This window comes from Lycium barbarum, chromosome 6 (genome assembly GCF_019175385.1).
Source record: "Lycium barbarum isolate Lr01 chromosome 6, ASM1917538v2, whole genome shotgun sequence".
Classification (NCBI taxonomy): Eukaryota; Viridiplantae; Streptophyta; class Magnoliopsida; order Solanales; family Solanaceae; genus Lycium; species Lycium barbarum.
This window is the reverse complement of record NC_083342.1, coordinates 77,900,707-77,927,630: the sequence shown is the minus strand read 5'-3', so window position 1 is coordinate 77,927,630 and position 26,924 is coordinate 77,900,707. Positions and strand designations below refer to the sequence as shown.

Sequence of the window (26,924 nt, the reverse complement as noted above, 5' to 3'; positions counted from 1 at the left end):
ATGTATGTATATCATATATATATAAACTGCCCGACCATATAGGTGCGGTGTGATAATCAGTAACATTAGCCCGCGTCCAGGCCTCCCGCGTCCGGGGTACCATCTCATGCCGCCCACTAGTGGTGTCTGCCCATGCCAACCGTCTATGGTGTATCGTATAAGCTGCCCGCTTTCGCGGTGACTGCTCGGCCAACTAGGCCCGGTGTAATATGATTATAACATGCTCATCATAAAATACTTATAATAATATGCTTATCATCGTACATGCATAAGGCCTCTAGTGTAACTATATTTTTTTTCGAGGTGACGTAAGGTCGTGAACCCTCGATTCCATTATGAACATTCCGCCTCACCTTGAAGGGATTTGTACATAAGGTGAGTGTATACCAGGAACGACATCACTTACTTTATAAGAACATCCTATCATATCTCTTGACTCATGTAGCTATTCATGATCTTAGGATCTTGGCTTTCCGGAATATAGGAGGATCATGGAAAGGATTCATGCCATAGAAAGAAAGTACTAGCCTCACATACCTTTGACGTTTAACTGAGCTATCGTTCACGTGTTCTCCTCCAATATCACGTCTCTACCTTCACGAGAGAATTCACATTAACGTTAGTTAATCGGTTATGAGAACGTATCGTTATTTCTAGGCAAAATTGGGCAGCATTTCCTTTGTTTCTACTACTTTTCCCACGTTCTATTTCAACTCCTAAACATTTACAACAACACTTCACAATATCGTATCAACAATCGTCATTCATATACGTTGAGCAAAATCCACCATTTCTCCATTTTCTCCACATTTATGGTTATAGTTCGTTATCGCGTTTTCTCATATATAATGCTTGTTTCCTGGTCTAAACATCATTTACAACATATTCATAATCATGGCACATCAACATTTATGATTCCATTCAACTACCATTCAATTGTGACACTATTCATCCATTTAAGACCCATTTTCCATGTCTTTCTACAATTTAAGCATCTTGGCTTTCCAATACCTTAAACAACATGATAAAGTCATGAAACTTACCTTGGATGGTGGTGGAACAAGCCTAGAGTGGAGTTCTTCCTTTAGCACTAAAACCCTACTTCACCTCTTTTTGGAACTTCTTGGTTGGATGAACTTCACTTGAGTTTCACACACTTTGTTTCATGGATTTAATGTGGTTGATCTTGATCTCCCTTTGATTCTCTTAAATTCTTGTGGATGAAGTGTTTTGGATCACTCTAGAGAGTTCTTGAACCGTGTAGGTGAGAAATGAAATAAAATGAGCTTAGGGTCCCTTTTTAATAACTCAAAATCTGATTTTTAATGAACAACAGTCGGGGTGTACAGTGGTCGTAAACCCCACTTTACGGGTCGTATACTGGTTAACGGTCTTCGCGACCGTATTTAAGCATATCAGAAACAGAAAGGTTGGCTGAAGATCATGGCAGTTTATGACTCAGTTTACGGGCCGTATTCCAAGTTGTTTTTAACCATTTGAAGCATTTGACGGAAAGTTGAAATTTTTTGAAAGGTTGGAGGACGATAGCAGTTTACGGTCCGTAAATCACTTTACGGGCCGTATTCCACTTTACGACCAACTAGGCTGAAATAAAATTCTGCAACTTCCTTATTTCCAAAGTTCATAAATAGTCATTCCCTACATAGCAAAACATCACACACTCATGCCCTTCGTTGGTCTATTCATTGTTGGCTCACGAAAATTTTTCGAGGTGTAACACTTACGCCATGTTTTTTGTTAAAGAAAATCAAAACATGCTCTTTAGTGGGTTTAATTAAAAAAATGGTACAAAATATTTGAATGCACTTAATTAAGATATATATTTATGGACACGATTTTTCTTCAAAAGAACATTTATTTCAATTCTGATTTTGATTTGAACTTTAATTCCTTTGCATGCACAAGCCATTTTCTTATAACGTTTTTTCTTCTTTCGTAGAATTTGTAATAAATCATATTTTTTCTATTAAGGAGGTTAGTGCAATGACTTTTAGTAGATTAGCGTATATAATATTTTCAAGAATTAATAAATTAACATCTTCTAAAGGAAAAAGGGACAAAAACCTTTAATTTTCTTTTAAAATTTGTTTTGTGCAATTACATCGGGAGATGAAGAAGAGGTTATACTATAAATAAATGTGAGTAATTGTATATTTGTATAAGGTTATATATTTTTCGTATTGAATCAAGTATAATCCTCGTGTAATTAGTTTTTTTTTTCTTTTTTTTTTCTTTTATTTTCATGAACTGAATACTATATTTAATGGACAATTTATCTGTTGCCTTTAAAATATCTATGGTGCATTATAAATACTAAAGATATAAATTATTGAATGATGTCAGCTAGTGTTGAGAATGAAGGTACCATCATCGGTAAAGATCGATTATATTTAGAATTTCTTGTTTGGTTAGCTAAGAATTAATTTTATTGAACTACTAAATTGATTTTTGAGGTTCATTTTATTGAATTTAGGATTTTTCTTGAATATTGTTTAAAACTAAGCTTAAATCACCAAAATCTAGCTTAAACCCTTGACACATAAAATAATGAGTGAAAAATATATATATATATAAAATCTATTTCTCTATATCTACAACTAAAACTCACATGCTCACAAATTTATAAAAACGCTAAGTGGCAATTATCATACTTTATTGTGTTAATTTATATAATATCTAATCACTTGTGTCTTTTTGAGATTTGTTAATTTTCCTGCTAAACTTGATTCCTCGTTAATAATTTTTTCTTTAAAACTTATCCAATCATTTGACCAAGAGACTTTAATAATGATGTAAAATTGTAAACAAAACATGATTAATGTGCAACTACATCAATTTAATTACACATTAAAAAATTATAGCATATATTATGCTTTTAATTTAATGAAAATTAATTTTACATCTTGAGGGGCCTCCTGCAACTAGTTAAAATAATATATTAGTATCCTTCTTCATACTTTCTTAGCTTTGCTTTATAAGCTTTATTTTATAAAAAAATATTAATGATAAATGTCCGATTTCAAAAAAGATTAACCTCATGGCTTCCCTTCTCTGGTATTTGGTATTATATGATTATCTGGAGAAAAAATATCTATCCTCGAGTTGCACACCACGCTATAAGCACGACTCGCTCTCTTTTTCTCTCACATCAACCTGACGATATAACAATATAAAATGAAAAGTGAATCAACAAGTGCCATCTGTTTAATTTTCAGAAATCTCCAAACTACACTTCATGTTATTCCACATTCCACCATTTTATTGGCCAAACATCACATCAATAACAAAGACGCACTCAGAGTATTTTCTTATTTTATTTAGAAAAGAGACAAAGTTGAAAAGACTTACTCCTCCTCCGTCCCAATCTATGTTATACCGTAGGTTTTTTTTTTTTTTAAAAAATACACTTTTAAATTTATGATCTAAAATAAATTATAAATATTTATGTGACAGTAAATTATTTCATTAAATGTAAAAATTAAAGTTTAAAATTAAATTATTTATAAATATAAAAATATATTATTTTTTTAGACAGATTAAAAAAAGAGTATTACATAAATTGAAACGGGGAGTAACATATATTTTTGTAACAAAATTTTATTCCTTCCTTCTCAATTTAATTATCTTAGTTTGACTGGACACAAAGTTAAATAATAAAAAGAATCTTGAATTAAAGATGTATGTAATGTCGTAAAATATTCTTTGAATCTTGTATTTTTAAACTTGTCATGTAGGATGTTTGAATTTATAACTTAATAAATATAGAAATAATTACTCTTTTAGGATAGACAAAAATGAAAGGAAGACAATTAAATTGAGACAGAGGGAGTATATTATTATACCATGATAGCATATTACAACAGATTGCTTATTTTGATTCTATAATAATTATTAGCTCTATACTGTGAACTTTACGCACTTTAAAAAATAATAAATGAAATGCATAACTTACCACGAGATCTATATTAATTGGTGCATAGTTTTAATAGACTTAAAAAATAATTTGAAATAAATAATTAATACTATGTTAAAATAAAAAAAAATTATCTTTTCTTAATATGCTAAAAGTGATAAGTAAAAGTAAAAATATATTTTTAAAATACTGAATAAGTAAAAGTGAACCGAAAGAGTAATGGACATTTATTATAGACAGATGTCTGTAGTTATCAAAATGTGATCTTAGTGTGTAAAATTTTCTTAGTCTTTTGGTGATTTAAATTGAAAAATATATGCTTTAAGTAGTAGGGAGTAGAAAGACACTTGTCCTCTCCAATAAGGCGAAGAAATAGGAAACAACACGCTTCCTCTTCTGCTCCTTGCCAACCTTCTACCTGCCTAAACGGGTAAAATTATTTTTTCCCATTTTTACCTTTTCTTTTTCTTTCTTCTTGATTTTTCACATTTTATTGTGTCCTGTCCTACTAGAACTGGCAAAGAAAAATCTTTACTCTTTTTATATTATATTTTTTTATTTTATTTTGCTACGATTTAATTTATTTTCTGAATTAGAAATATCGTACTAGTGATTTGACATTGTTTTTTTCCTTTTTTTTGGGTGTTTTCTGAAAATATTTACAAAATCAAATGATTCCAATAAAGTCAAAAGGATATAGAGGATGCTGACTAGTTTGAGGTGTAGTTGATTGATTGAGTAATTAATTTCATGAGGTTGAAGAAGGTTATAGATCCATGTTGTTGGGTATTGTCAATTGTTTGTTTTGTTTATGAAGTATGTTTTTGTATAGTGGACACTCGATGAATGAGTTTGACTGATACTTCAATGAAGTTACTTGTTGGATCCAAATATAGATAGTTTCGAATATTGATGTTTAATGAACTTATGAAGGTTAATAGATCCACGCTCTCGTCTGTTTTCAGTTTCTTTTGTTTATGGAATATACTTAAAGTAGTTGACCGTGGATGAATGAGTTTAACATTGGAGTAAGTTGCTCGGACTAGGGTGTGGGTGTCTGATAGGGGTGCGGATCTAGAGTCGGATCCTTCATGATCTAAATATTAAGATTTGGGAGTATGGATACAGGTTCGGATATGGATGGGGGGATTCAGCTAAAAATAATGCAAATATCTAAAAATAGAGTTATATGCCTGAGTTATGAGACATTATTTAGAAAACTTACAAGGTATTCTGAGGAGAAAATATTGATCAAGAGGAGAATCCAAGAAGGAGATATAAGGAAAAGGACTGACATAGAAATTTATATATACAAGATATCCATTTTCTTCAATTTCACCTTAGCTTTTGGCTTTATTACGAAAATCATTGTACCTGTCCCAAATATCTCTATTGATTTTGGCCAAAGTATCCAAAATCAGTTGATCATATCCGGTACGGATCCCGCACCCACAGCCACACCCACGTTGTGTCAACACGGGCAGTGGCGGACGTAGATAGAGCCGAGGGGGTTCCGAACCCCCTTCGATGAAAAATTACACTGTATATATAAGGTGAAAATTATTTTTTATGTATATATAGTAGACGTTGAACCCCCTTAACTTCTTCATTTATGACTTCTTTATATTTTTGAACCCCCTTGACATAAATCCTGGCTCCGCCACTGAACACGGGTGTGGCACCGAAAGTGAAGAGTCCGAGCAACTTAGGGAGTTGATATTTGAATGAAGTTTATCTAGGCTTGTGGGTGTTATATTTTGGATCCAATCATCACAAAGAGTGTCAAGTTTTTGCATTTGAATGTTTTTTTGGACTTGAAATGAGTTTGAAGAAGGTTAATTATGGCCATATGAATGAGTTTGTTACTGAAGTTAATACTTGAATGAACTTCTGATCTTGGCTTGTTGGTGTTAAGTTTTTTATCCAAATGTGTACAAAAGGTCCTGGCCTGAATGAGGTCAAACCATGCTATATACAGCTAGCTGTACTTTGTCCTCTCCATTATTGAGGTATTTTGGTCTGGCGTTTTAACCGAGAGCTGCCTGATCATGATATTTCAGTTTTTTTCAGAGCTGTAATGAAGCAAAGTCTTAAATGTTGTATCTTTCTTTACTGTCCTTAGGTGATCATCTTCAAGTTGGCAGTGAAGACTATGTGTTTGAGCTTGCGCCTAATCGCCAATGTTGTAGCATATTTGTTAGGATATATGAATGACTTGAATTCTTTGGAGGTGGTATACAATATCTGTTTATTGGTGAACATTTCTATTATATCTTCTTGGACTTCACCTAAATATAAAAATTGATTCCCTTGGTCAACTTCTACTGTTATTTCTAAAAGTCTTACTACTGAACTTTTTGATCAGATTTTCACTGTCCTCTGCCTTGTCGTACCATGGGATCTTACCTGAACTTCAAGAACTTTGGTGACTCATCACAACCAGAGAGCAGCGGTGGAAATAATAGTAATTTTTTGTTGGGCCGACAATCTTCCATATACTCGTTTACCTTTGATGAGCTGCAAAGTACATGTGGACTTGGAAAAGACCTTGGGTCGATGAATATGGATGACCTCTTGAAGAACATTGAGGAGTCTCAAGCATTGCCATCTTCTGCTGGTGCTGGGGGAAATTTGCAGAGACAGGGTTCTTTGACACTGCCTAGGACACTAAGTCAGAAAACTGTCGATGAAGTATGGAAAGACTTTCAGAAAGAGACTGTTAATGCTAATGATGGAAGTGGGACGGGAGGATTAAACTTTGGGCAGGGGCAATCTACCTTGGGAGAAATGACATTAGAAGACTTTTTGGTTAGAGCAGGGGCTGTGAGAGAAGATATGCAACCAACTGGATATTCAAATGATGTTACATTCACTCAACCTAGTAATAACAACATAGCATTTCAACAAGCAACCCAAAACCCTGGACAGTTGAGTAATCAAATTGCAGGGAATAACATATTCAATGTGGTTAGTACCACATCTTCACAGCAAAAGCCTCAGCTGCCCCTTTTCCCCAAACAAACAACTGTAGAATTCGCATCACCCATGCAATTAGGTCAACTGGCTAGCCGAGGGACAAGGGCTCCCATGTCTAATCCGACTGCAAATACTAGTAGTATCATGCAGGGTGGTGTTATGAGCATGGCTCCAGTAAAAGGAGGATCTCCTGGAAATCTTGATACATCTTCTGTTTCACCTTCACCTTATGCTGCGTGTGGTGAAGGTGGAAGAGGAAGGAGATCATGCACTTCTTTTGAAAAAGTTGTTGAGAGAAGGCGTAAGAGGATGATAAAGAACAGGGAGTCTGCCGCCAGATCAAGGGATCGCAAGCAGGTGATTTCATATATGAGTTACTTCGTTTGTTTCTGATTCCCTTGTTTTTTAATATCCGTCACTCTGGTCAACAATGTTGTATAATTACTCATTCCCAACAGAAATGAAATAGTTGGTAGCGTTTCTCACACCTCCTTTTCTCAATGCTGTAGATGTTGCACTAGATAATTTGTCCTTTAGATACTTCATTTTGTATTTTTAATCAAAAAGCAAACTCATTAAGTTACCAAAGGAGACTCTCGGAGAGGTGTATGTGCTCTTAGCTATAGCTTATTTTAAATCATGATCACAATTGGGGGGAGATTCAAGAGAGCGTGAGAAATATTTTAACATGTTGGGATTCTGCAGTTTTGTTTGAATATCAATTTAGTATAAGCTATGAAATGTCAATGCCATTAATTGACTTCTTCATTTGTCCGGGATATGTCAGGCATACACTTTAGAGTTGGAAGCTGAAGTGGCGAAGCTTAAAGAAATCAAGGAAGAGTTGCAGAAGAAACAGGTATGAAAACCATGTTTGAGAATTACTGGATTACTTTAATGTCCTTGGTAAGTGTGGTGTTTGTAACCATGGGTTTTGAATGTTCATGCAGGCTGAATTTATCGAGAAGCAGAAAAATCAGGTATAGACATCTTTCCTGCTGCAAATATCTTGTACTATGAATTACGATTACAACTGTTTTTCCTACTTAATCATGGACTAGATACAGGGATGTAAATTAAACAATCTAAGCAATAGAGTAAGCAAACAAAATAAGCGCAGAAAGTACGTAACTCACTAATAGCAAAATGATTAAAGCTTCAAATGGCTGTTCCATAAATTGCCCAAGTGAATGGAGGTAACTGTACAACTTCTCTATAAAAGTCATCAGCTGCTAAGATGTGACAACTTGAAAAGGAGACTCTGTGTATGTGATTTGTTATACCAAGTTGTTTGACTGCCGGTCAAATGACCTTGTCATAGCTAAATTTGGTTGTTAACTAGTTTGTTTTGTCCAATTGCAGTTATTGGAAAAGATGAATATGCCGTGGGAAAATAAACTAATATGCTTGAGAAGGACAGTGACAGGACCTTGGTAGTCAAATATGGAAGTAGAAGAGCAAATTCCCGAGTAGACGCTTGGAGAATTGGTAGACAGGAGAATGAAGTGAACTATCCGTTTTCTTCTCCTTTTCTTTTTTAATGATCAAATCAGTTGACGAACCTGTCCGGCGTTCCAGAGAGTGAGCCTGCTCCTCTACCCTCCTCCCAGCTTATGCATTGAAATATATTTTAATTCAGGTCTTTTCGTCAAATGATAGATTACGTGTAGTGCAGCACAGGTGCTGTGTACTGTACATTATGTAAACAATATTCTTGCATAAATTTTCCTCGTGTGCTTTTTTGTTGGCTTCATCATACCGAGTTCTTGGGGCAATTAGGTTGAATCAGTTTTATGACATGGTACCTCGAGTTTTCATTTAAATAAACACATGAACCAAATATCTGGAAGTAAAGTTTCTGTAAAAGCAACTAATTATTTACAGAATGTGTTTTCTTACTCTTCTGAAAATTTATGATATAGATCTGTCTTGCACGAACTAATTTCTTAAAGAGGAACTTTCTGACTTATACATGCATATTTCCCTTTTAGAACTTTGAAAATTCTTACGCTACAATTTCGTTAATCCATAGTTATGCTCTACCTGGATTACACAAAGGTATAGTAACTCGTAGTGTTAAAACTTAAAAATGACAAAGTAAAACAATTCTAAACGTCAACTTCAGTAAACATGATTCTGTTTCTAAAATGCTTATAAACAAAGATGACGACGTTTCTGCTGTCTCTGATTGTGAGAATACAAACAGAAGATGAAGTTTCATATCCAAATTAGAAATTTATTTGCACTCAGTATTGCATGGGTAACTCTGCTATTTTGTTAATCTATGTTTTATGTGGTGACTTCATGCTAATTAATACTAAAGGGCTTAAGTATCATGAAAATAAGCAGACTGCATGGCTGCAAATTTGTAATTACAGATATCCTACAGAGGAACGGACTAAATGACGTATATAATGCTGAAATTCTCCATGTAAATGCGACTTAGTAGTTAGTAGGTCAATTGGCTGACATGAGTTCCTAGAAGTGAAAGGCATACGTCTTTTTCTTTTCCCCTATATCCCTCTTCTTTTGGGATCACAATTAACGTTTCTTCACTTACATAACGGGCGCCTCAAACCCCTTACGCATACAAATGTAGAATTAAACCATGGGTTCATCAGAACTTAATAATTTTGATGTATATATGAATAAAATCATTAAGTAAGTAAATTTCAAACCCAATTATTCATCCCAGTTTCAGTAGCAGTTGAAAATTGTGAGCGTTGTTATTTGTTGACGCAGGCGTATACAGTAATGTTAAATGAGAAAAATGGATACACAATGCTTGGTTTTGTCACGACCCAACCGGAGGGCCATGACGGGTACCCGGTGCTAACCCACCCGGGTACCTCTTATCGTACATTCACATTTACATCTAGGTGAGCCACATGGCTAAGTCATACTTTTTATCCATCATTCATACTAATGTCATTGGGCAACAATACATCTATATCATCCTCAACAACTATGCCCATATAAATGTACATAAGCCGACGAGGCTAACAAAATGATATCCAAAATATAAGCCGACAAGGCCAAATATATCTAACCATATACACCTGTCTACGAGCCTCTAAGAAGAGTATGTCACATCATATAGGCGGGACAGGACCCCGCCATGCCCATAAGTATGTACACAAAAGAATAGATACCAAAAGTTGTAGCTCCGAATGAGATGGAGCTCCACTATGTAGTCCCGGAGTAATAAAGCTATGGATCAAGCCTGTCTCCTTGGCCACCTGCGGGCATGACACAGCGTCCACAAACAAAAGGACGTCAGTACAAAGAATGTACTGAGTATGTAAAGCATAATCAACATCATTATAGAAGCATAAGAGACAACATAAGAAGTAGCATAAGATGGGAGGTAGTAGAACCATCGTCATAACACTTACTTGCTTTTCATAGGGACCTTCCATTTCTAATGCGTGTTTGTGTACATACACACGTACATATCCATATCCACATCCATATTCGTATTCGTATTTGTATACATTCTCATATCCACATTCGTATTCATAATCGTATTCATATTCATATTCATTTACATATTCATATTCATAGCATACCCGACCATGAAGGATCGGTGTTTCACATACCCGGCCATGGCAAGGCTCGGTGATTATACATACCTGGCCCTACCAAGGCTCAGGGTTATCCGTACCCAACTACAGTGGTGTGCGCGCAGTATATCTCATACCCGACCATATAAGCTCGGTGTTACATAATAGTCATACATGGACACATATACATAAGAGCTCATAAGCATCTTTGACATTATTACTATCGTCGTTTTATTACATCTATCCTTAGAGGATCACTCATCGTATAAGGAATTTAGTAGAACCATAAACATAACAAAAATCATGAGCTTTACTAGCTTTAAAGATAGAATCATTTGGAGGACATTATAGGCTCATGAAAGAATATATATATATATATATATATATATATATATATATATATATATATATATATGGCCACGGAACCATGCCTTATTGAAAAAAATGGGGTTAGCCTTACATACCTCTTCGTTTAGCTATTCTATCGCTTGAACGTTCTTCTTCAATGCTCACGTTTCTACCTTCATTAGAGTTTATACTAACATTAGAAAATCGATAGCTTAGCATACTTGACTAAAGCTAGAGAAAATTGGGTAGCATTTCCTTTGTTTATACAAATTTCCTCATATCATTTATCAACTCCCAAACATCTATAATAACATTCACAACATCATAAGCAATAGTCTTTATTCACCTACATTATCCATATTTCTCAATCCACTTCAAATCATCCATATTCATGGTCATGACACACTATTACATTCACTCATATAAAATGTCTATCCCATGTTCTTAGTGTCATTTATAACATTATTAAAATCATAACATATCAAGAATCGTGACTCATTCCAAGCTACTACTAAAAAATATCACTATTCTCACATTCATGACCCATTTTCTATCTCCTTCTACAATCCAAGTCTTTCAACCTCTCAATACCTTAAACAACACGGAAAGACCATAAAACTTACCTTAGATGGTGTAGGAATGGACTTTGGGTGGAAACACTTCACTTGAGCAAAACCCTAGTTCCACCTCCACTTGGATTTCTTGTCTTGAACTTTAATGAGTTTCTTACTCTTGATTCTCTTGGTTTGATGAAGTTGATCATTAATATCTCTTGATTTTTTGTGGGAGAGGTGTGGAGAAATGTTCTAGAGAGTTCTTGAGAGAAGGGGAGTGAAGATGAAATGAACTTGGTCCCTTATTAAAATCTCACAATCTGTCCCGCTTGGATTTCACGGACCAAACATACGGTCCGTATAATTTATACTAACCGTATGTTTGGCTGTACTTTTGGTCCAGTGAAGGCTACCAATCTGGGATGAATATACGGCCTAACATACGGCCAGTATATTTTATACGGCCAGCATGTTGGGCCGTATACTGCCCAGCTTTTTCGAACTCGCTCTCGTCGACTCATTTGATCTCCAATCCTTATGGAACCTTCTTAACACTCGTTTAACACCTCATTAACAATCTAAGGGACGTTATATCTCTTCTCCAAAACATCATTAAGTCATCATTAATTCGGTACTCGTAAATCTCTTTCGATACATAACGTATACCTTGCCTTCCTTGGCTAACTTTCTTCTCTTACCTCGAATGTCTTTGCAATCTCAATTAGGGTCATCAAATGCATTTCCTTACTTATTGAAATATCGTATACTTCGTGCCCTTCGTTAGTCTATTCACTGTGCATCAACGGAGAATTTTCCGAGGTGTAACAGGTTTAGACGTTGGCAACATCCTAAAGTGCTTCTCCTTAGTGGGATGATTGTTGTTAACTCGGAATATTCACTGATAAAATTGGTGAAAATAGAAATAGAGAATGAAAAATAGAATGCTAACTATTCGAAAGCGCGGCCTAATGCATAGGTGCCTGACCTCTAATCGGAGTTCTGATTTTTTATGAAGGCTTTTCATTCCAAAATTACCAATTACCGTGTAAAAAATGAATCTTACTACCTATAGGGCATGAAATTCATACGCTCTATGAGCTTGGCTAACGCCCCAGGCCAACGATTGTTAGGGCAACCTTGACCTATCTAGCGCATCAATTTCACGCACTATACTAGTCCATGGATATAGTCTATTGGCATAAGCACGTGTGAGTTTTGATGATTGACAAAGTGAATGAACAAGGTGAATGAGCCAAGTCTGTCGACATGTTCTAACTCAGAGACAGATGCAGTAAATGAACCAGGCGATGCATGACCAGAGTGATTGAAACAAGTCAATGAACATGTTTTATCTCAGAACACAAAGACGATTCAAGGTTAAATGAACAGGGTCCAAGAACGTGTTCCAGCTCAGAGTCCTACTACGAGTAGGATTTGTAATTTATGGTAAAGATTTGGCGGACAAGTTGCAGGATTTCTTGCCATAATCATCAAGAACTTCAGACTCCTACAAGGACACTGAGGCCGCATGAAAGCAAGAATCCCAAGTAAACTCAAACCCTAACTCTCATAATGGGCCTTACCATGTAGGGATTGAATTCAGCCGACTTGATGCAAACCTAGTTCTATATATATCCAAGTCCTACCATGAAGAAGTTTATACACTCACAAAGAAAGAAAATCAGAAATCGAGCAAACACAATCAATGCAATATTGAGTGCCCTGATTATCAAAGTGCGACCTGATACGAAGACGAAGATTGAAGAAACTGTTCAATAGAGTTTAGGTTTTACAGTTCTTGAGTCTAGATTCGTGTATTAGGATTGTTTATCGAGTTATACCTTTATCAGCTTTAGTAGAAGCAATATTCAATATGTATAAAATGTTAGTCAAATTCAACTTCAAGTTGGGATAACTTGAAGTGGGCTCATTAGTCTAGGGAGATTAGTGAGATAGGAATTAGAGTTTAGTTCCTAGGTTACAGAGTTTGAAACTTGAATTTGCAAAGGCTCACCATTGTAGTGGAGTTGGGGAAAAATCCTACAGAGGTGTAGGTCGTGATTTTTTTCACCTTTTGTAAGCCGGGTGGTTTCCATGTAAAAATCATTGTGTCTTTACTTTTCCATTCTTTATTGTTCCACAAACGCTAGCTTAGAATAGGTAAAGTAATGTTGTCTATCCTTAGGCGAAAATCTGTTAAAGTAAGACAGACAACTGATAGTACAGAATATCAATTGGTACCAGAGCAGGTTCTTTTTAAAAGGCTAACATCTTAAGAGAAGATCATGATGAATGTTGCACCACCAATTGGACACGGTCAAGGTCAATCAACCCACAAACCACCAATGTTTAATGGGAAGTACTATGCATGGTGGAAAGCTCGCCTGGAGGACCAACTACAAGTAGAAGACTATGAGCTATAGGATAGGAGTATTGATGGTCCCAAGTATCCCACCAAGAAGGGTCCTGATGGTACAGAGATTAAGAAGTAGAAAAGTGAATATGAAGAAAGTGATTACAAGAACCTTGAGAAGAATTCCAAGGCTAAAAATGCCTTAATCTGTGGAGTTGGACCAGATGAGTACAACAGAATTCTGGGTGTACAATTGCCAAACAAATCTGGAACGCTTTGGTAAATGCTCATGCAGTAACCAGTCAAGTCAGGAAGTTCAAGAAATCTATGCTTTCCACTGACTATGAGAACTTCATAATGAAGTCAGGAGAGGCAATCTCCAAGATGTCCACTCGATACACATCCCTGGTAAATGAACTAACTTCTCTTGGTAAGATCATTACCACTAAAGATTCGGTTGACAAAATTTTGAGAACTTTGCCAAAATCATTCAAAATGAAAGTCACTGTAATAAGAGAAGCAAAATACATAGGAGTCGTGTCTTTAGATGAACTGGTAGGAAATTTGAAGACCTATGAAATGGACACGGAGAAGTCTAAGGATGAGTAAACAAGTCTTGAAAGGACGATGGCTCTCAAAGCTACTGAAAGTGATGGTTCTGAAGTAGATGAGGAAGAAATGGCCTTGATCACAAGGAATTTCAGAAAGTTCCTCAAAAAAGGCAAGACAGATCTGCAGAGGAAACACTTATAGAAAGGGAAGTGTCATGACCCAAATCACTAATCGTCCGGGCACCTACCCTCTTCCACCTGGTAGGCGAACCCGTCCCTTAAAGATTCATCCAACAACATAAATAATAAATAAGAGAAACAAAAGTCTAAAATGGTAGATAGATAGTAATGCGGAATACAACAAATACCCAAGGAATCTGGTCTGAATAGTACAAGAGCTACTAATACAAGTCTGTCTCAGGCTATGAAATAAAGACAGCAGGATAGAAGAGTCTCCGGGCAGCCGATCGGAATATGGCTCACCCTGGAAACTCCAACTGACTGCCTCGGGAACTCATCCACGAGGGCTTGAAGTGGAATCTGTAACAAACTCTGCACTCAGAAAAGAATGCAGCAAGGTAAAATCAGTACAACAGCATGTACTGGTAGGCATCATAGGCTAATAACAATTAGCTAACATATATAAAAGAAAGAAACTGGAAGATAGGCATATAAGCAGTCCCAGAAACTGGAAGATAGGCATATAAGCAGTCCCATATACAGTCACTAAGCACATCCAAGTAAGACTTGCAATAATGTGAACCACACTAGATCTCAGTAGTCTACAATCATAGCCTAGGCGGAAACCTTTAGTCCTCGAATCCATCAAGTGTCTAGTTAAGCGATTAACAAGCACAGAACATCTTAAATAAATCAACAACCAAGGAATCAAGGTTGGAACGCACCATGTAATACAACAGATACAACAACCAGAATCAGAGATATGAATGGATGTAATATGAATGCATGTGCGATGCAATGCTATGCAATCCACTGCACTGGCCAACTGTCTCATATCGTACACACATGCTACAGACCTCCACGTCTCGATAGTCATGACCCATGGGGGAACTGTGAAGTACATGTACCAGTCACTCCACACACACCTAGAGGTGGTTCCATAACACTAGCCATTCCGCACACAACCTAGAGATGGCTACTATATCAAGTATGTCCATAGTCACTCCGCACACAGCCCGGAGATGACTTTCCTCCTTCACTTTCTCCATTTGAACCACATCACAGTATCATGAGAAATGTAAGATGAAGTGCATGCATGAATGTCAAATTCAACAAAAATCATGAGGACGAATAAACATAACAACTCGTAATTCAATTACCAATACAATCCTATTCTCAAATCTGTACAATTCCACGTCCGTAGCAATTTCCCTTCAGACCACATAGGTAACACCAAATAATATATGCAATAGATGCCATATGAAATATGCATGTAGCAAACATCATAATAAGAAGCCTCGGATGTCTCGCTTTCCCTCTTAGTATTACTAATATCAAATCACAGTTCATAACAATGAATCATGTAGAATGTGTATGAATGATATGCAAGATATAAGTCTCAAGTGAAATCATATCAAAACCCAATCGTGCCACACATGGACACATATCACAATATTAGTACTGAAGCAAGTTCTTTCCTCTATCAATGATAATGTCAAGATAATTGGGAGAAACTGTATCACAACCATAACATGACAACTAAGTAACAAGTCCAATACCACACACATGACAGCAAGCCAAATCACAACAAAGAGGCAACAAGCCCACAAGTCATCAACAATACCAACCTAATAATATCCATCCCAACTTCATACCTGAAGGCTTAGCATGCTTCTATATCAATAACTAACTCTACATATGATTAGCTAACTGGAGTCTAACCAAAAAGGTAAGCCGTAACCTACCTCGTTGCCGAGTTGGATCCACGAACAATCAGATCTGAGCTTTGTCCTTCTGAAGAGCCTCTGAATACTCAAGGTCTAGCCATTATTGCATTTTAATAGTTAGAAATGAGAAACAACGGTACCCATATTGATATACATTCGTTCGAATCAAAATCAACTAAGTAAAAGAGGGGAAACGGGCCTACAAGGGTAAAACAGGTATTTCAAGGTGGAATAGGTAACCCAACATTCTAGAAGTTCAATTCTACTCCCCAATTGCTAATTTAGCTTAAGTATTGATATCATTCAAAGTAAAACACCCAATGTAGGCATAAACCCTAGCTTTTCCATATTTCAATTTGTCAACTAGAAAGGAAGATTCAAGCCTATCGTTTACTAATTCATGAAATACCATGCTTAGATTAGTAAAATCCATCAATTTATCTCATATTGGAAGACTAAAATTCAAATAACAAAGTATAGGTCAAAACTCATCTTCTTCCTTTAGTTCTCTAGATTTTCTACCATAGATTCAAGCTTAGGAAAGGTAAATAAAGGAAGTCAAGGTTAGAGAAATTTACCCCAAGAAGAATCCACTTAGAACCTCTTCAAATCGCCTTAAAGACACTTAGGAGAAATAAATGTGGGAATGGGAAATGAAGGGTTTCACTTTAGCATTAATGTTACACCTTAGAAAATTTTCCGTTGATGCACAGTGAATAGACTAACGAAGAGCACGAAGTATATGGCATTTCAATAAGTAAGTAATGAAATTTGATGACCCTAATTAAGATTTCAAAGACATTCGAGGTAAGAGGAGAAAGTTTGCCAAAAGAAGGCAAGGCATACGATATATATCGGAAAGGATTTACGAGTAACAAGTTAATGATAATTTAATGATGCTTTGGAGAAGAGTTATAATGTCCTTTATATTGTTAATGAGGTGATAAACAAGTGTCAAGAAGGTTCCATAAGGATTGGAGATCAAACGAGTCGACGAGAATGAGTTTGGAAGAACTGGGCATTATACGGCCCAACATACCGGTCGTATGTTTGGCTGTATAATCAGCCCAGATTAGCACCCCTCACTGGACCAAAAGTACGACCAAATATACGGTCAATTTAATTTATACGGACCGTATGTTGGTCCGTGAAATCCAAGCGGGATAGATTTTGTATTATTAATAAGGGGTCCAAGTTTATTTCATTTCATTTCCCCTTCACTCCCCTTCTCTCTAGAAAATTTCTCTACACTTCTCCCACAAGAATTCAAGGGATATTAGTGAACAACTACATCAAACCAAGAGAATCAAGTTCAAGAAACCTATTAATGTTCATCCAAGACAAGGAATCCAAGTGAAGGTGAAACTAGGGTTTTGCTCAAGTGAAGTATTTCCACCCAAGGTTCATTCCTACACCATCTAAGGTAAGTTTTATGGTATTTACATGTTGTTTAAGGTATTGAGAAGTTGAAACACTTGGATTGTAGAAGGATATAGAAAATGGGTCATGAATGTGGGAATAGTGTCATTTTTGAGTAATCGCTTGGATTGAGTCATGATGCTTGATATGTTGTGATTATGGATATGTTATAAATGATGTTAAGAACATGAGATAGACATTGTATATGAATGAATGTAATCGTGTGCTATGACCATGGATATGGATGATTGGAAGTGAATTGAGAAGTAAGGATAATGTATGTGAATAAAGAGTATTGTTATGATATTGTGAATGTTATTATTGATGTTTGGGAGTTGATATATGATATGGAGGAAGTCGTATAAATAAAGGAGATGCTTTCCAATTTTCTCTAGCTTTAGTCATGTATGCTAAGCTATCGATTTTCTAATGATAGTATAACTTTAATGAAGGTAGAAACGTGAGCATTGAAGGAGAACGTGCAAGTGATAGAACAATTGAATGGAAAGGTATGTAAGGCTAACCCTTCTTTCAAAAGGCATAGTTCTTTGACCAAATATCTAATCTTCTATGAGCTTATGATGTCCTCCAAATGATGCTATCTTCAAAAGCTACTAAGCTCATGATTCTCGATATGTTACGATTGTACTAAATTCCTTATATGATGAGTAATCCTCTAAGGATAGATGTAATGAACGACGATAGTAATGATGCTAAAGATGCTTATGAGATTTTATGTATATGCATCTATGTATGCCTATTATGAAACCCCGAGCTTATATGGCCGGGTAGAATATATATATATATATATATATATATTGCGCGCGCACCACTACAGTTGGGTACAGATAACCCTGAGCCTTGGTAGGGCCAGGTATGTATACTCACCGAGCCTTGCCATGGCCAGGTAGGCGAAACACCGAACCTTCATGGTCGGGTATGCTATGTACATGATATGGATATGTATACAATATAAATATGAGTATAAATACGAATATGCTATGTAAATGAGTACGAATATGGATATGGATGTATGTATACACTCACGCATTAGAAATGGAAAGTCCCTATGAAAAGCAAGTAAGTGTTTATGACAATGATACACTATCTCCCATCCTATGCTATTTCGTATGTCGTCTATTATGCTTTCATAATAATGTTGATCATGCTTTACATACTCAGTACATTCTTCGTACTGATGTCCTTTTGTTTGTGGATGCTGCGTCATGCGTGCAGGTGGCCAGGGAGACAGGCTTGATCCATAGCTTTATTACTCAGGGACTACATAGCGGAGCTCCATTTCATTTGGAGCTACAGCTTTTGGTATTTATTCTTTTGTGTACATATTTATGGGCATAGCGGGGTCCTGTCCCGCCTATATGATATGACATACTCTCCTTAGAGGGTCATAGACATTCGTAGAGATCCGTCCTTCTTTCTCACAAACAAGACTGGTGCTCCCCACGGTGATGAACTGGGTCTGATGAATGCCTTCTCGAGCAAGTCCTTCAGCTGCGCCTTTAGCTCTTTTAATTCTGCCGGAGCCATTCGATAAGGAGGAATAGAAATAGGCTTGGTGTCCGGCAATACATCAATAGCGAAATCAATCTCTCTCTCTGGTGAAAGACCTGGAAGTTCATCCGGGAATACGTGTGGAAATTCATTCACCACCGGAACTGACTGGAAAGTTGGCGGCTTTGCCTCGGTATCATGCACCAGAGCTAAGTGATAAATATAGCCCTTGGATATCATCTTCCTTGCCTTGAGGTAGGAAATAAACCTGCCCTTTGGCGATGCTGCATTACCCTTCCATTCAAGCACGGGCTCTCCCGAAAATTGGAATCGAACCACTTTTGTCCGACAATCAACATTTGCATAGCACGAAGCCAACCAATCCATACCCATGATTACATCAAAATCTACCATTTCTAGCTCAATCAAATCAGCTTTGGTCTGACGATCACATATCATAATGACACAATTTCTGTATACTTGTCTTGCTATCACAGGTTCACCCACCAGAGTAAGCACCTCAAAGGGTTTAATTAACTCGGGTTTCACCCCAACACAACTAGCAACATAAGGAGTAATATAAGAGAGTGTAGAACCCGGATCTATCAACGCATACACATCACAAGAGAATATAGACAATATACCTGTGACTACATCCGGAGAGGGCTCGAGATCCTGTCATCCCGCTAAAGCATATACACGGGGCTGAGTGGCACCTGAAGTAGATGCTGCCCCTTGGCCTCTACCTCGGACTGCTGTCATCTGGGGAGTCTGCCCTACGGGGCGTGCTGAGGAAGAACCCGCTGCCGAACCTGTGGGCTAAACCCCACCTCTACCATACCGTGAGGGAAAATCCTGCATCAAATGCCAGTCTGCCCACAAACATAACAACCATCGGTGTCCTGATGACATGGCCCTGAGTGTAATTTGCGGCACCGACTACATCGTGGAACTGGTGGTCTCCTCTGACTGTAATCACCCCCAAACTGAGAACCCGAAGCTCTCGAACTCTGACCCTGTCCCGATGGAAAAGAGCGATCAAATCCCCTATCTGCGAACCGAGGAGGTGTACTAGTCGCTGACTGGCCTGAATGTCGGGAATAAGCCTGCCTCGATCCCCCTCTATAATCACCATCTGAGCCCTCAGATCTAGCCCTTTGTTTTGCCTCCTATCACTGCCGCGATCACCCCTTTGTTGTTTTTGTCGCCCCTCTAAATTCGAAGCATGAGCCTGTATCCGAGAAATGTCCATCCCGTCTTACAAGGAAGCCGTCAGACAATCTCTGAATAAATGTGGTCCCAAACCACTCACAAACCTATGTACCCGATCTCCCATGTCGGCCACCATAGTCAGAGCATATCTAGCCAAAGAATTGAATTGCATGCTATACTCCCGGGCACTCATGTTTCCCTGTCTCAAATTCAGAAATCTATCCGCTCTAGCTCGGCGGACCTCGAGTGGCAAATAGTGGCGAATAAAAGCATCTACAAACTCTTGCCAAATCGGAGGAGGCGCGTTCTCTCCTCTTGATAATACCCAATTGTTGTACCATAACACCGCCATATCCCGGAGTCTATAAGATGTCAACTCCACGGATTCGGTTTCGGAAGCATGGACAATCTTCAATGTCCTCAATATTTCGTCAATGAAACCTTGTGGGTCTTCTTCCGGCTTTGACCCGAAAAACTCCGGAGGATTTAGACTCATAAAATCACGGACTTTAGTACTTGCCGCCCGGTCACTTGGACCCACATTTTGTCGTTGTGCTTGTGCGGCAACCAATTAGGTCAATAACTGAATGGCCTCGGTCATTTGTTGACCCGAAGCAAGCAGCGGAGGAATTGGAGCTGGGGCTTATCCTTGCTCTCCCACATCGGGCGGGGTAGAAGAAGTATTTGACAAAGCCTCGTTGTGTGATTCGCCTTCCTCTATATTCATCGGAGGATCTCTTTCTACCCGCCTCTTTGTTTTAGGCTTGCCCTTTTGGGCGGCTGTAGCTTTTCCTTTTGGCGGCATTCTGAAATCATAACACACTATTAAGGAGGATAAAATCTTACACACGGCTCTATCGCACGATCTCATAGAAGAAAGATGGCCATTTTTCCTAAATTCCCCGTAGCCTCTTGTTTATTGATGTGGCGCGCTACACACCATAAACAAGACTCTACTAGACACGGCTCGTAGACACTTCCTAGGATCGAACTGCTCTGATACCACTTCTGTCACGACCCAGCTAAGGGCCGTGACGGGTACCCGGGGCTAACCACCGAGCACCGCTCGTGCCATTACTTCTTAGGCTCACTTAACAATCATTTATCCGGTTCATGCTCAATTTATAATAAAATCCGTTTTCATTTAGAACCAAAACGCCTTTATACACACGAGCCCTTAGGCTAGCAAAATAATAGGTATATATATATATACATAATGACCCTGCCATGAAACCACACGACCCACATTGAGTATCTACGAGCCTCTATGAGATGACATCTACAATTGTACACAAAAGAATCATCATGGGCTCCTCCGGGACAATGGAGGGCTTTCAGTCAGCTAGCAGCCTCTAAGAATCCGGAGCAAGATCTCCTCCCTGTCTACCTGTGGGCATGAACACAACGTCCAAAGAAAACGGATGTCAGTACGAATGTTGTACTGAGTATGTAAGGCAGAAATGAAATAAATAACATAATAGAAAGATCATGAGTCATGAGACCAAGATATAACCTGCACAAGTGTCCTAGGCAATCGTATTACTTTCATATTTCACATTTTACATAATCATAGTATACGTGTTACCACATCCCATACATCATCACGTACATCGTCATACACATCATCACATCATAATCTGTATCGTCACCCGCGTCCGGGTAACCCTCATATGCCGCCCACTAGTAGTGATCATGCCCTACCCTTTCGGCTCGGTGTAAACATAGCAGCCCGCGTTAGCGGACATGCCCGGCCATATAGGCGTGGTGGAATTGTATGCATCCCGCATTAGCGGTGACATGCCTGGCCATATAGGCGCGGTGGAATCGTATGCATCCCGCATTAGCGGTGACATGCCCGGCCATATAGGCGCGGTAGAATCTTATTATCACAACATCTATCATAACACATCATTATTATACATCTCATGTCGTAGCATCATGTTGTCATTCCTTAGTGTCCCACGTATCCCATAGTTATATTACAAGTTAGCATTAATCGTCATCTTATTGTCATAGCATACATTAGGCTTTAAGATAACCACACTATGTCGGGATGACGTAAGGTCGTGAACCCCCGATTGTATTATGGACATTTATGAGTATCATGCCTCGCCTTGAAGGGAATAAAACATAAGGCGAGTGTTAGCAATAATAACATCATTAGTGTTATAGGAACATCATGCCACATTTCCTCGAATCTCTATACTCTAGCTCGTTATCACTATTATCGTGCTCATAGGTGCTTTAGTACAAAGAAGGACTCATAAAATTTATCTTGTAGAAGGATTATGGAAATCTTGAAGGATTCATGTCTTTGAAAGAAGAGTTAATCCTCACATACCTTTCTCGTTTAAGAAATCTAGCGTTCGCTCGTTCTCCTTCAATGTCACGTCTCTACCTTCAAAAAGAGGATTCGTACTAACATTAGTTAACCAACTATAAGAACGCACTACTATTTTTAGAGAAAATTGGGCAGCACTTCCTTTGTTTATACTACTTCTCCTATCTTCCATATCAACCCCTAACACTTACAACAACAATCACAATATAGCAATCAATAATCATCATTCATATACAATAACCATGATCCACCATTTCTCTTCATTTTTCCCACATTTATGGTTGTAGGTTCGCTATCGTATTTTCCCATGTATCACACTTATATCATAGTCTACATGTCATTTATATCGTATTCATACTCACAACACACTAACATTCATGATTCAATTCAACTACCATTCACTTATGGCACTATTCACTCATGGATGACCCATTTGCTATGCTTTTCTACAATTCGGGTATCTTAACCTTCCAATACCTTAAACAACATGAAATGGTCATGAAACGTACCTTGGATGAAGGTTGAACAAGTCTTGAGTGAATTTGCTCCTCTAACACCAAAACCCTATCTCACCTCCTTTGGTTTTCTTTGAAGAAGATGAGCTTTACTTGAGTTTCATACACTTTGATTCACGGATTATGTGTTATTGATCTTAATTTCCCTTGGATTTCTCTTGTAGTTGAAGATTAGGGAAGGTTCTAGAGGTCTCTTGAAGTATACAGTGAAGAGGGAATGAAATATGAAATGAAAAAACCCCTCACACTTAAACTTAAAAGCTGCCCGACCCTCATTATACGGACCAACATATGGTCCGTACTATTTATACGGACCGTATGTATAGGCGTACATTTGTTCCAGAATGTTATCTTCATCTTGGCCAACTATACGGTCCAACATACGGCTAGTATAATTTATACGGACCTTATGTTTGGCCGTATAATGCCAACTGAAGCGAATTCCGTTTTCGTCGACTCGTTTGATCTCCGATCCTTATAGAACCTTCTTAACACTTGTTTAACACTTCAATACCCATCTAAATGACGTTATTGCTTATCCCTAAGACCTCATTATGCCATCACCAAATCGTTGCTTGTTATTCTTATCCGATACACAACGTATGATTCGTTTTCCTTAGCAACTTCCTTTCCTTGCATTGTATGCCTTTAAAATCTCATCGAGGGTCCTCTAATACTCTTTATTACTCATAAAAACATCGCATACGCTACGTCCTCTATTATCCTATTCACTGTATATGTACGGGGGATTTTCCAAGGTGTAACAGGTCAAAAGTAGTGGTTTACACTAATCATGCAGCCTTGAGATACCTCATGGCAAAGAAGGAAGCAAAACCGCGACTTATCAGATGGATGCTATTGCTGCAAGAGTTTGATTTTGAGGTGAAGGACCGCAAGGTCACTGAAAACTAGGTTGCTGACCATCATTCTCGGCTTGAAGAAGCTGGGAGACCTTCTGATGAACTAGATATAGATGATATTTTTCCAGACGAGAGGGTGTTGGCTGTGTCAATGGAGGTAGCACCGTGGTATGCTGACATTGCCAATTATTTGGTAATAGGCGTAGTTCCAGAAGATATCAAAGCTTACCAAAAGAAGAAGTTCTTGCGGGATGCTCGACAATACTATTGGGACGAGCCTTATTTGTTCCGAACATACGCTGACAACATCATTCGACGCTGTGTTCTGGAAAGTGAAGTGATGGCGATTCTAAAGGCGTGCCATGACTCTCCTGTTGGGTCTCATCATAGTGGTAATCAGACTGCAGCTAAGGTACTTGAATGCGTTTATTACTGGCCGACCATCTTTCATGATGCTTATTTTTGGGTGCTGTCTTGTGATCAATGTTAGAGGCAAGGTGTTACACCTCGGAAATTTCTCCGTGAACGTACAATAAATAGACCAACGAAGAGTATGAGTGTACGATGTTTTACTAAGAAGGGGGTGACTACTTATGAGTTTTGAAAATGCGAAAGTTGCAGATTTACACTTCGGCCCAGTTGGTCGTAAAATAGAATACGACCCGTAAAGTGGTTTATGGACCGTAAACTGCTATCGCCTTTCAACATTCCGAAATTTCAACTTTCTGTCAAATGTCTAAATGGTTAAATACGACTCAGAATACGGACCGTAAATCGAGATACGGCCCGTAAACTGTGACCGTAAACCACCATGACTCCAGCAAACCTTTCTGGTTCTGTTATGCTTAAATACGGTCATGAAAGAGGGACCGTAAACCAGAATACGGCCCGTAAACTGGGTTTACGGCCACTGTGCACTTCGACTACTGTTCATAAAAATCAGATTTTAAGTTAAGTATAAGGGACCCTTTTTCATTCCATTCATTTTATTTTCACTCCACACTTTAAGAAACATCTAGAATACTCTCTAATATTCATCCACAAGAGAATCAAAGGAAAATCAAGATCAATAACACTAAATCCTACCACATCTAAGGTAAGTTTTATGACTTTCTCATGATGATTGAAGTATTTATACGTTGAAACACTTGGATTATAGAAGAGTGTAGTAAATGGGTCATAAAATGTGAATAGTGCCATAGTTGGATGATAGTTGGATTGAATTATGAATGTTGATGAGTTGGGAGTACAAATATGTTATAGATGACGTGTGGACCATGAAATAGGTGTGATGTATGAGAAAATATGATGATGAGCTAAAACCCATAAATGTGGAGAAATTGGGGAAAAATGGTGGAATGTGGTAAACGTAGATAAATGACGATTGTTAATACGATGTTGTGAATGTTTGGTAGTTGAAATGAATCATGGGAAAAGTAGTAGAAACAAAGTAAATGCTGTCCAATTTTCCCTAGAAATCGTAGTGCGTTCTTCTCGTCGGTTGACTAACGATGGCACGAATTCTCTCTTGAAGGTAGAGACATGACATCAAAGGAAATCAAGCAAACGATAGCATAGTTAAATGACAAAGGTATGTGAGGCTTATCTTTCTTTCAAAAGGCATGAATCCTTCAAGTCTTATATAATCCTTCTACAAAACGAAGCCTATGAGTCCTTCAATATATTGAATTATATATGAATATGATGGTGATGATAATGAGCTAGAGTATAGCAATTCAAGAAATTGTGGCTTGATGTTCCTATAAGGCTAATGATGTTATCTTTGTTAATACTCACCTTATGCTCTATTTCCTTCAAGGCGAGGCACGATACTCATAAACGTTCATAATATAATCGGGGGTCACGAGCTTACGTCACCCCGACATAGTGTGGTTGCCCTTAAAAGCTTAACGTATGCTCTTAATGCTAATATATGATATGTCTATAAGATGATTAACAATGCTAGTTTGTAATACGATGATGATATGTATAAGATACCAAAAAATGATAAGATGATGCTATGTTATGAGATGTGTAATAGTGATGTATTATGATTGATTTTGTGATGATAAGATTCCACCGTGCCTATTTGGCCGGGCATGTCACCGCGAATGCGGGCTACGTATGATTCCATCGCGCCTATATGGCCGGGCATGTCACCGCTAATGCGGGCTGCTATGTTTACACTGAGCCTAGAGGACCGGGCATGATCACCACTAGTGGGCGGCATATGAGGATTACCCGGACGCGGGTAATGATGCGGAGTACGATGTGACGATGTACGTGATGAAGTATGTGATGATGTATGTGATGATGAATGTGATGATATATGGGATGTGATAAAACATATACTATGATGATGTAAAATATGATATATGTAAAAAGTATGTTGCTTATAACACTCAAGCAGGTTATATCTTTTCTTATGATTCAGGATGCTTCTATGACGTTGTTCATTTCATTCCTGCCTTACATACTCAGTACAATGTTCGTACTGACGTCCGTTTTCTTTGGACGCTGTGTTCATGCCCACAGGTAGACAGGGAGGAGATCTTGCTCCAGACTCTTAGAAGCTGTTAGCTGACTGAAAGCACTCCCTTGTTCCGGAGGTGGTCATGATGAATCTTTTGTGTACAGTTATGTGTGTAATCCAATAGAGGCTCGTAGATACTCAATGTGGGTTATGTGGTTTCACGACGTGGATATTGTGTAAATATATTGATATATGTTATTGTATAAAAGCATTATGTTTTGTAATGAAAAGTAGTTTCTTTTGTAAAATGAGCATGAAATCGATAAATGATTGTTGAATGAGTCTAAGAAGTAATAGTACAAGCGGTGCTCGGTGGTTAGCCCCGGGTACCCGTCGCGGCCCCTAG

At 37.8% G+C, this 26,924-nt stretch overlaps 1 protein-coding gene across 6 annotated transcripts; it reads left to right on the top strand.

Moving 5' to 3' along the window:
* Positions 1-4,207: 4,207 nt before the first annotated feature.
* On the top strand, positions 4,208-8,663 carry LOC132644259 (ABSCISIC ACID-INSENSITIVE 5-like protein 7). 6 transcript variants are annotated; one of them, XM_060360842.1, is made up of 6 exons: positions 4,213-4,364; positions 6,057-6,164; positions 6,300-7,267; positions 7,698-7,769; positions 7,861-7,890; positions 8,273-8,663. In XM_060360842.1, the coding sequence occupies exons 3-6, from the start codon at positions 6,329-6,331 to the stop codon at positions 8,345-8,347; spliced, it is 1,116 nt and encodes a 371-aa protein (XP_060216825.1). In that variant the 5' UTR covers positions 4,213-4,364; positions 6,057-6,164; positions 6,300-6,328; the 3' UTR covers positions 8,348-8,663. The 6 variants fall into 6 exon arrangements, with proteins under 6 accessions (XP_060216824.1, XP_060216825.1, XP_060216827.1 ...); XM_060360844.1 differs by having other exon boundaries at positions 6,057-6,188; XM_060360843.1 differs by lacking the exon at positions 4,213-4,364 and adding an exon at positions 4,727-5,943.
* Positions 8,664-26,924: the final 18,261 nt, after the last annotated feature.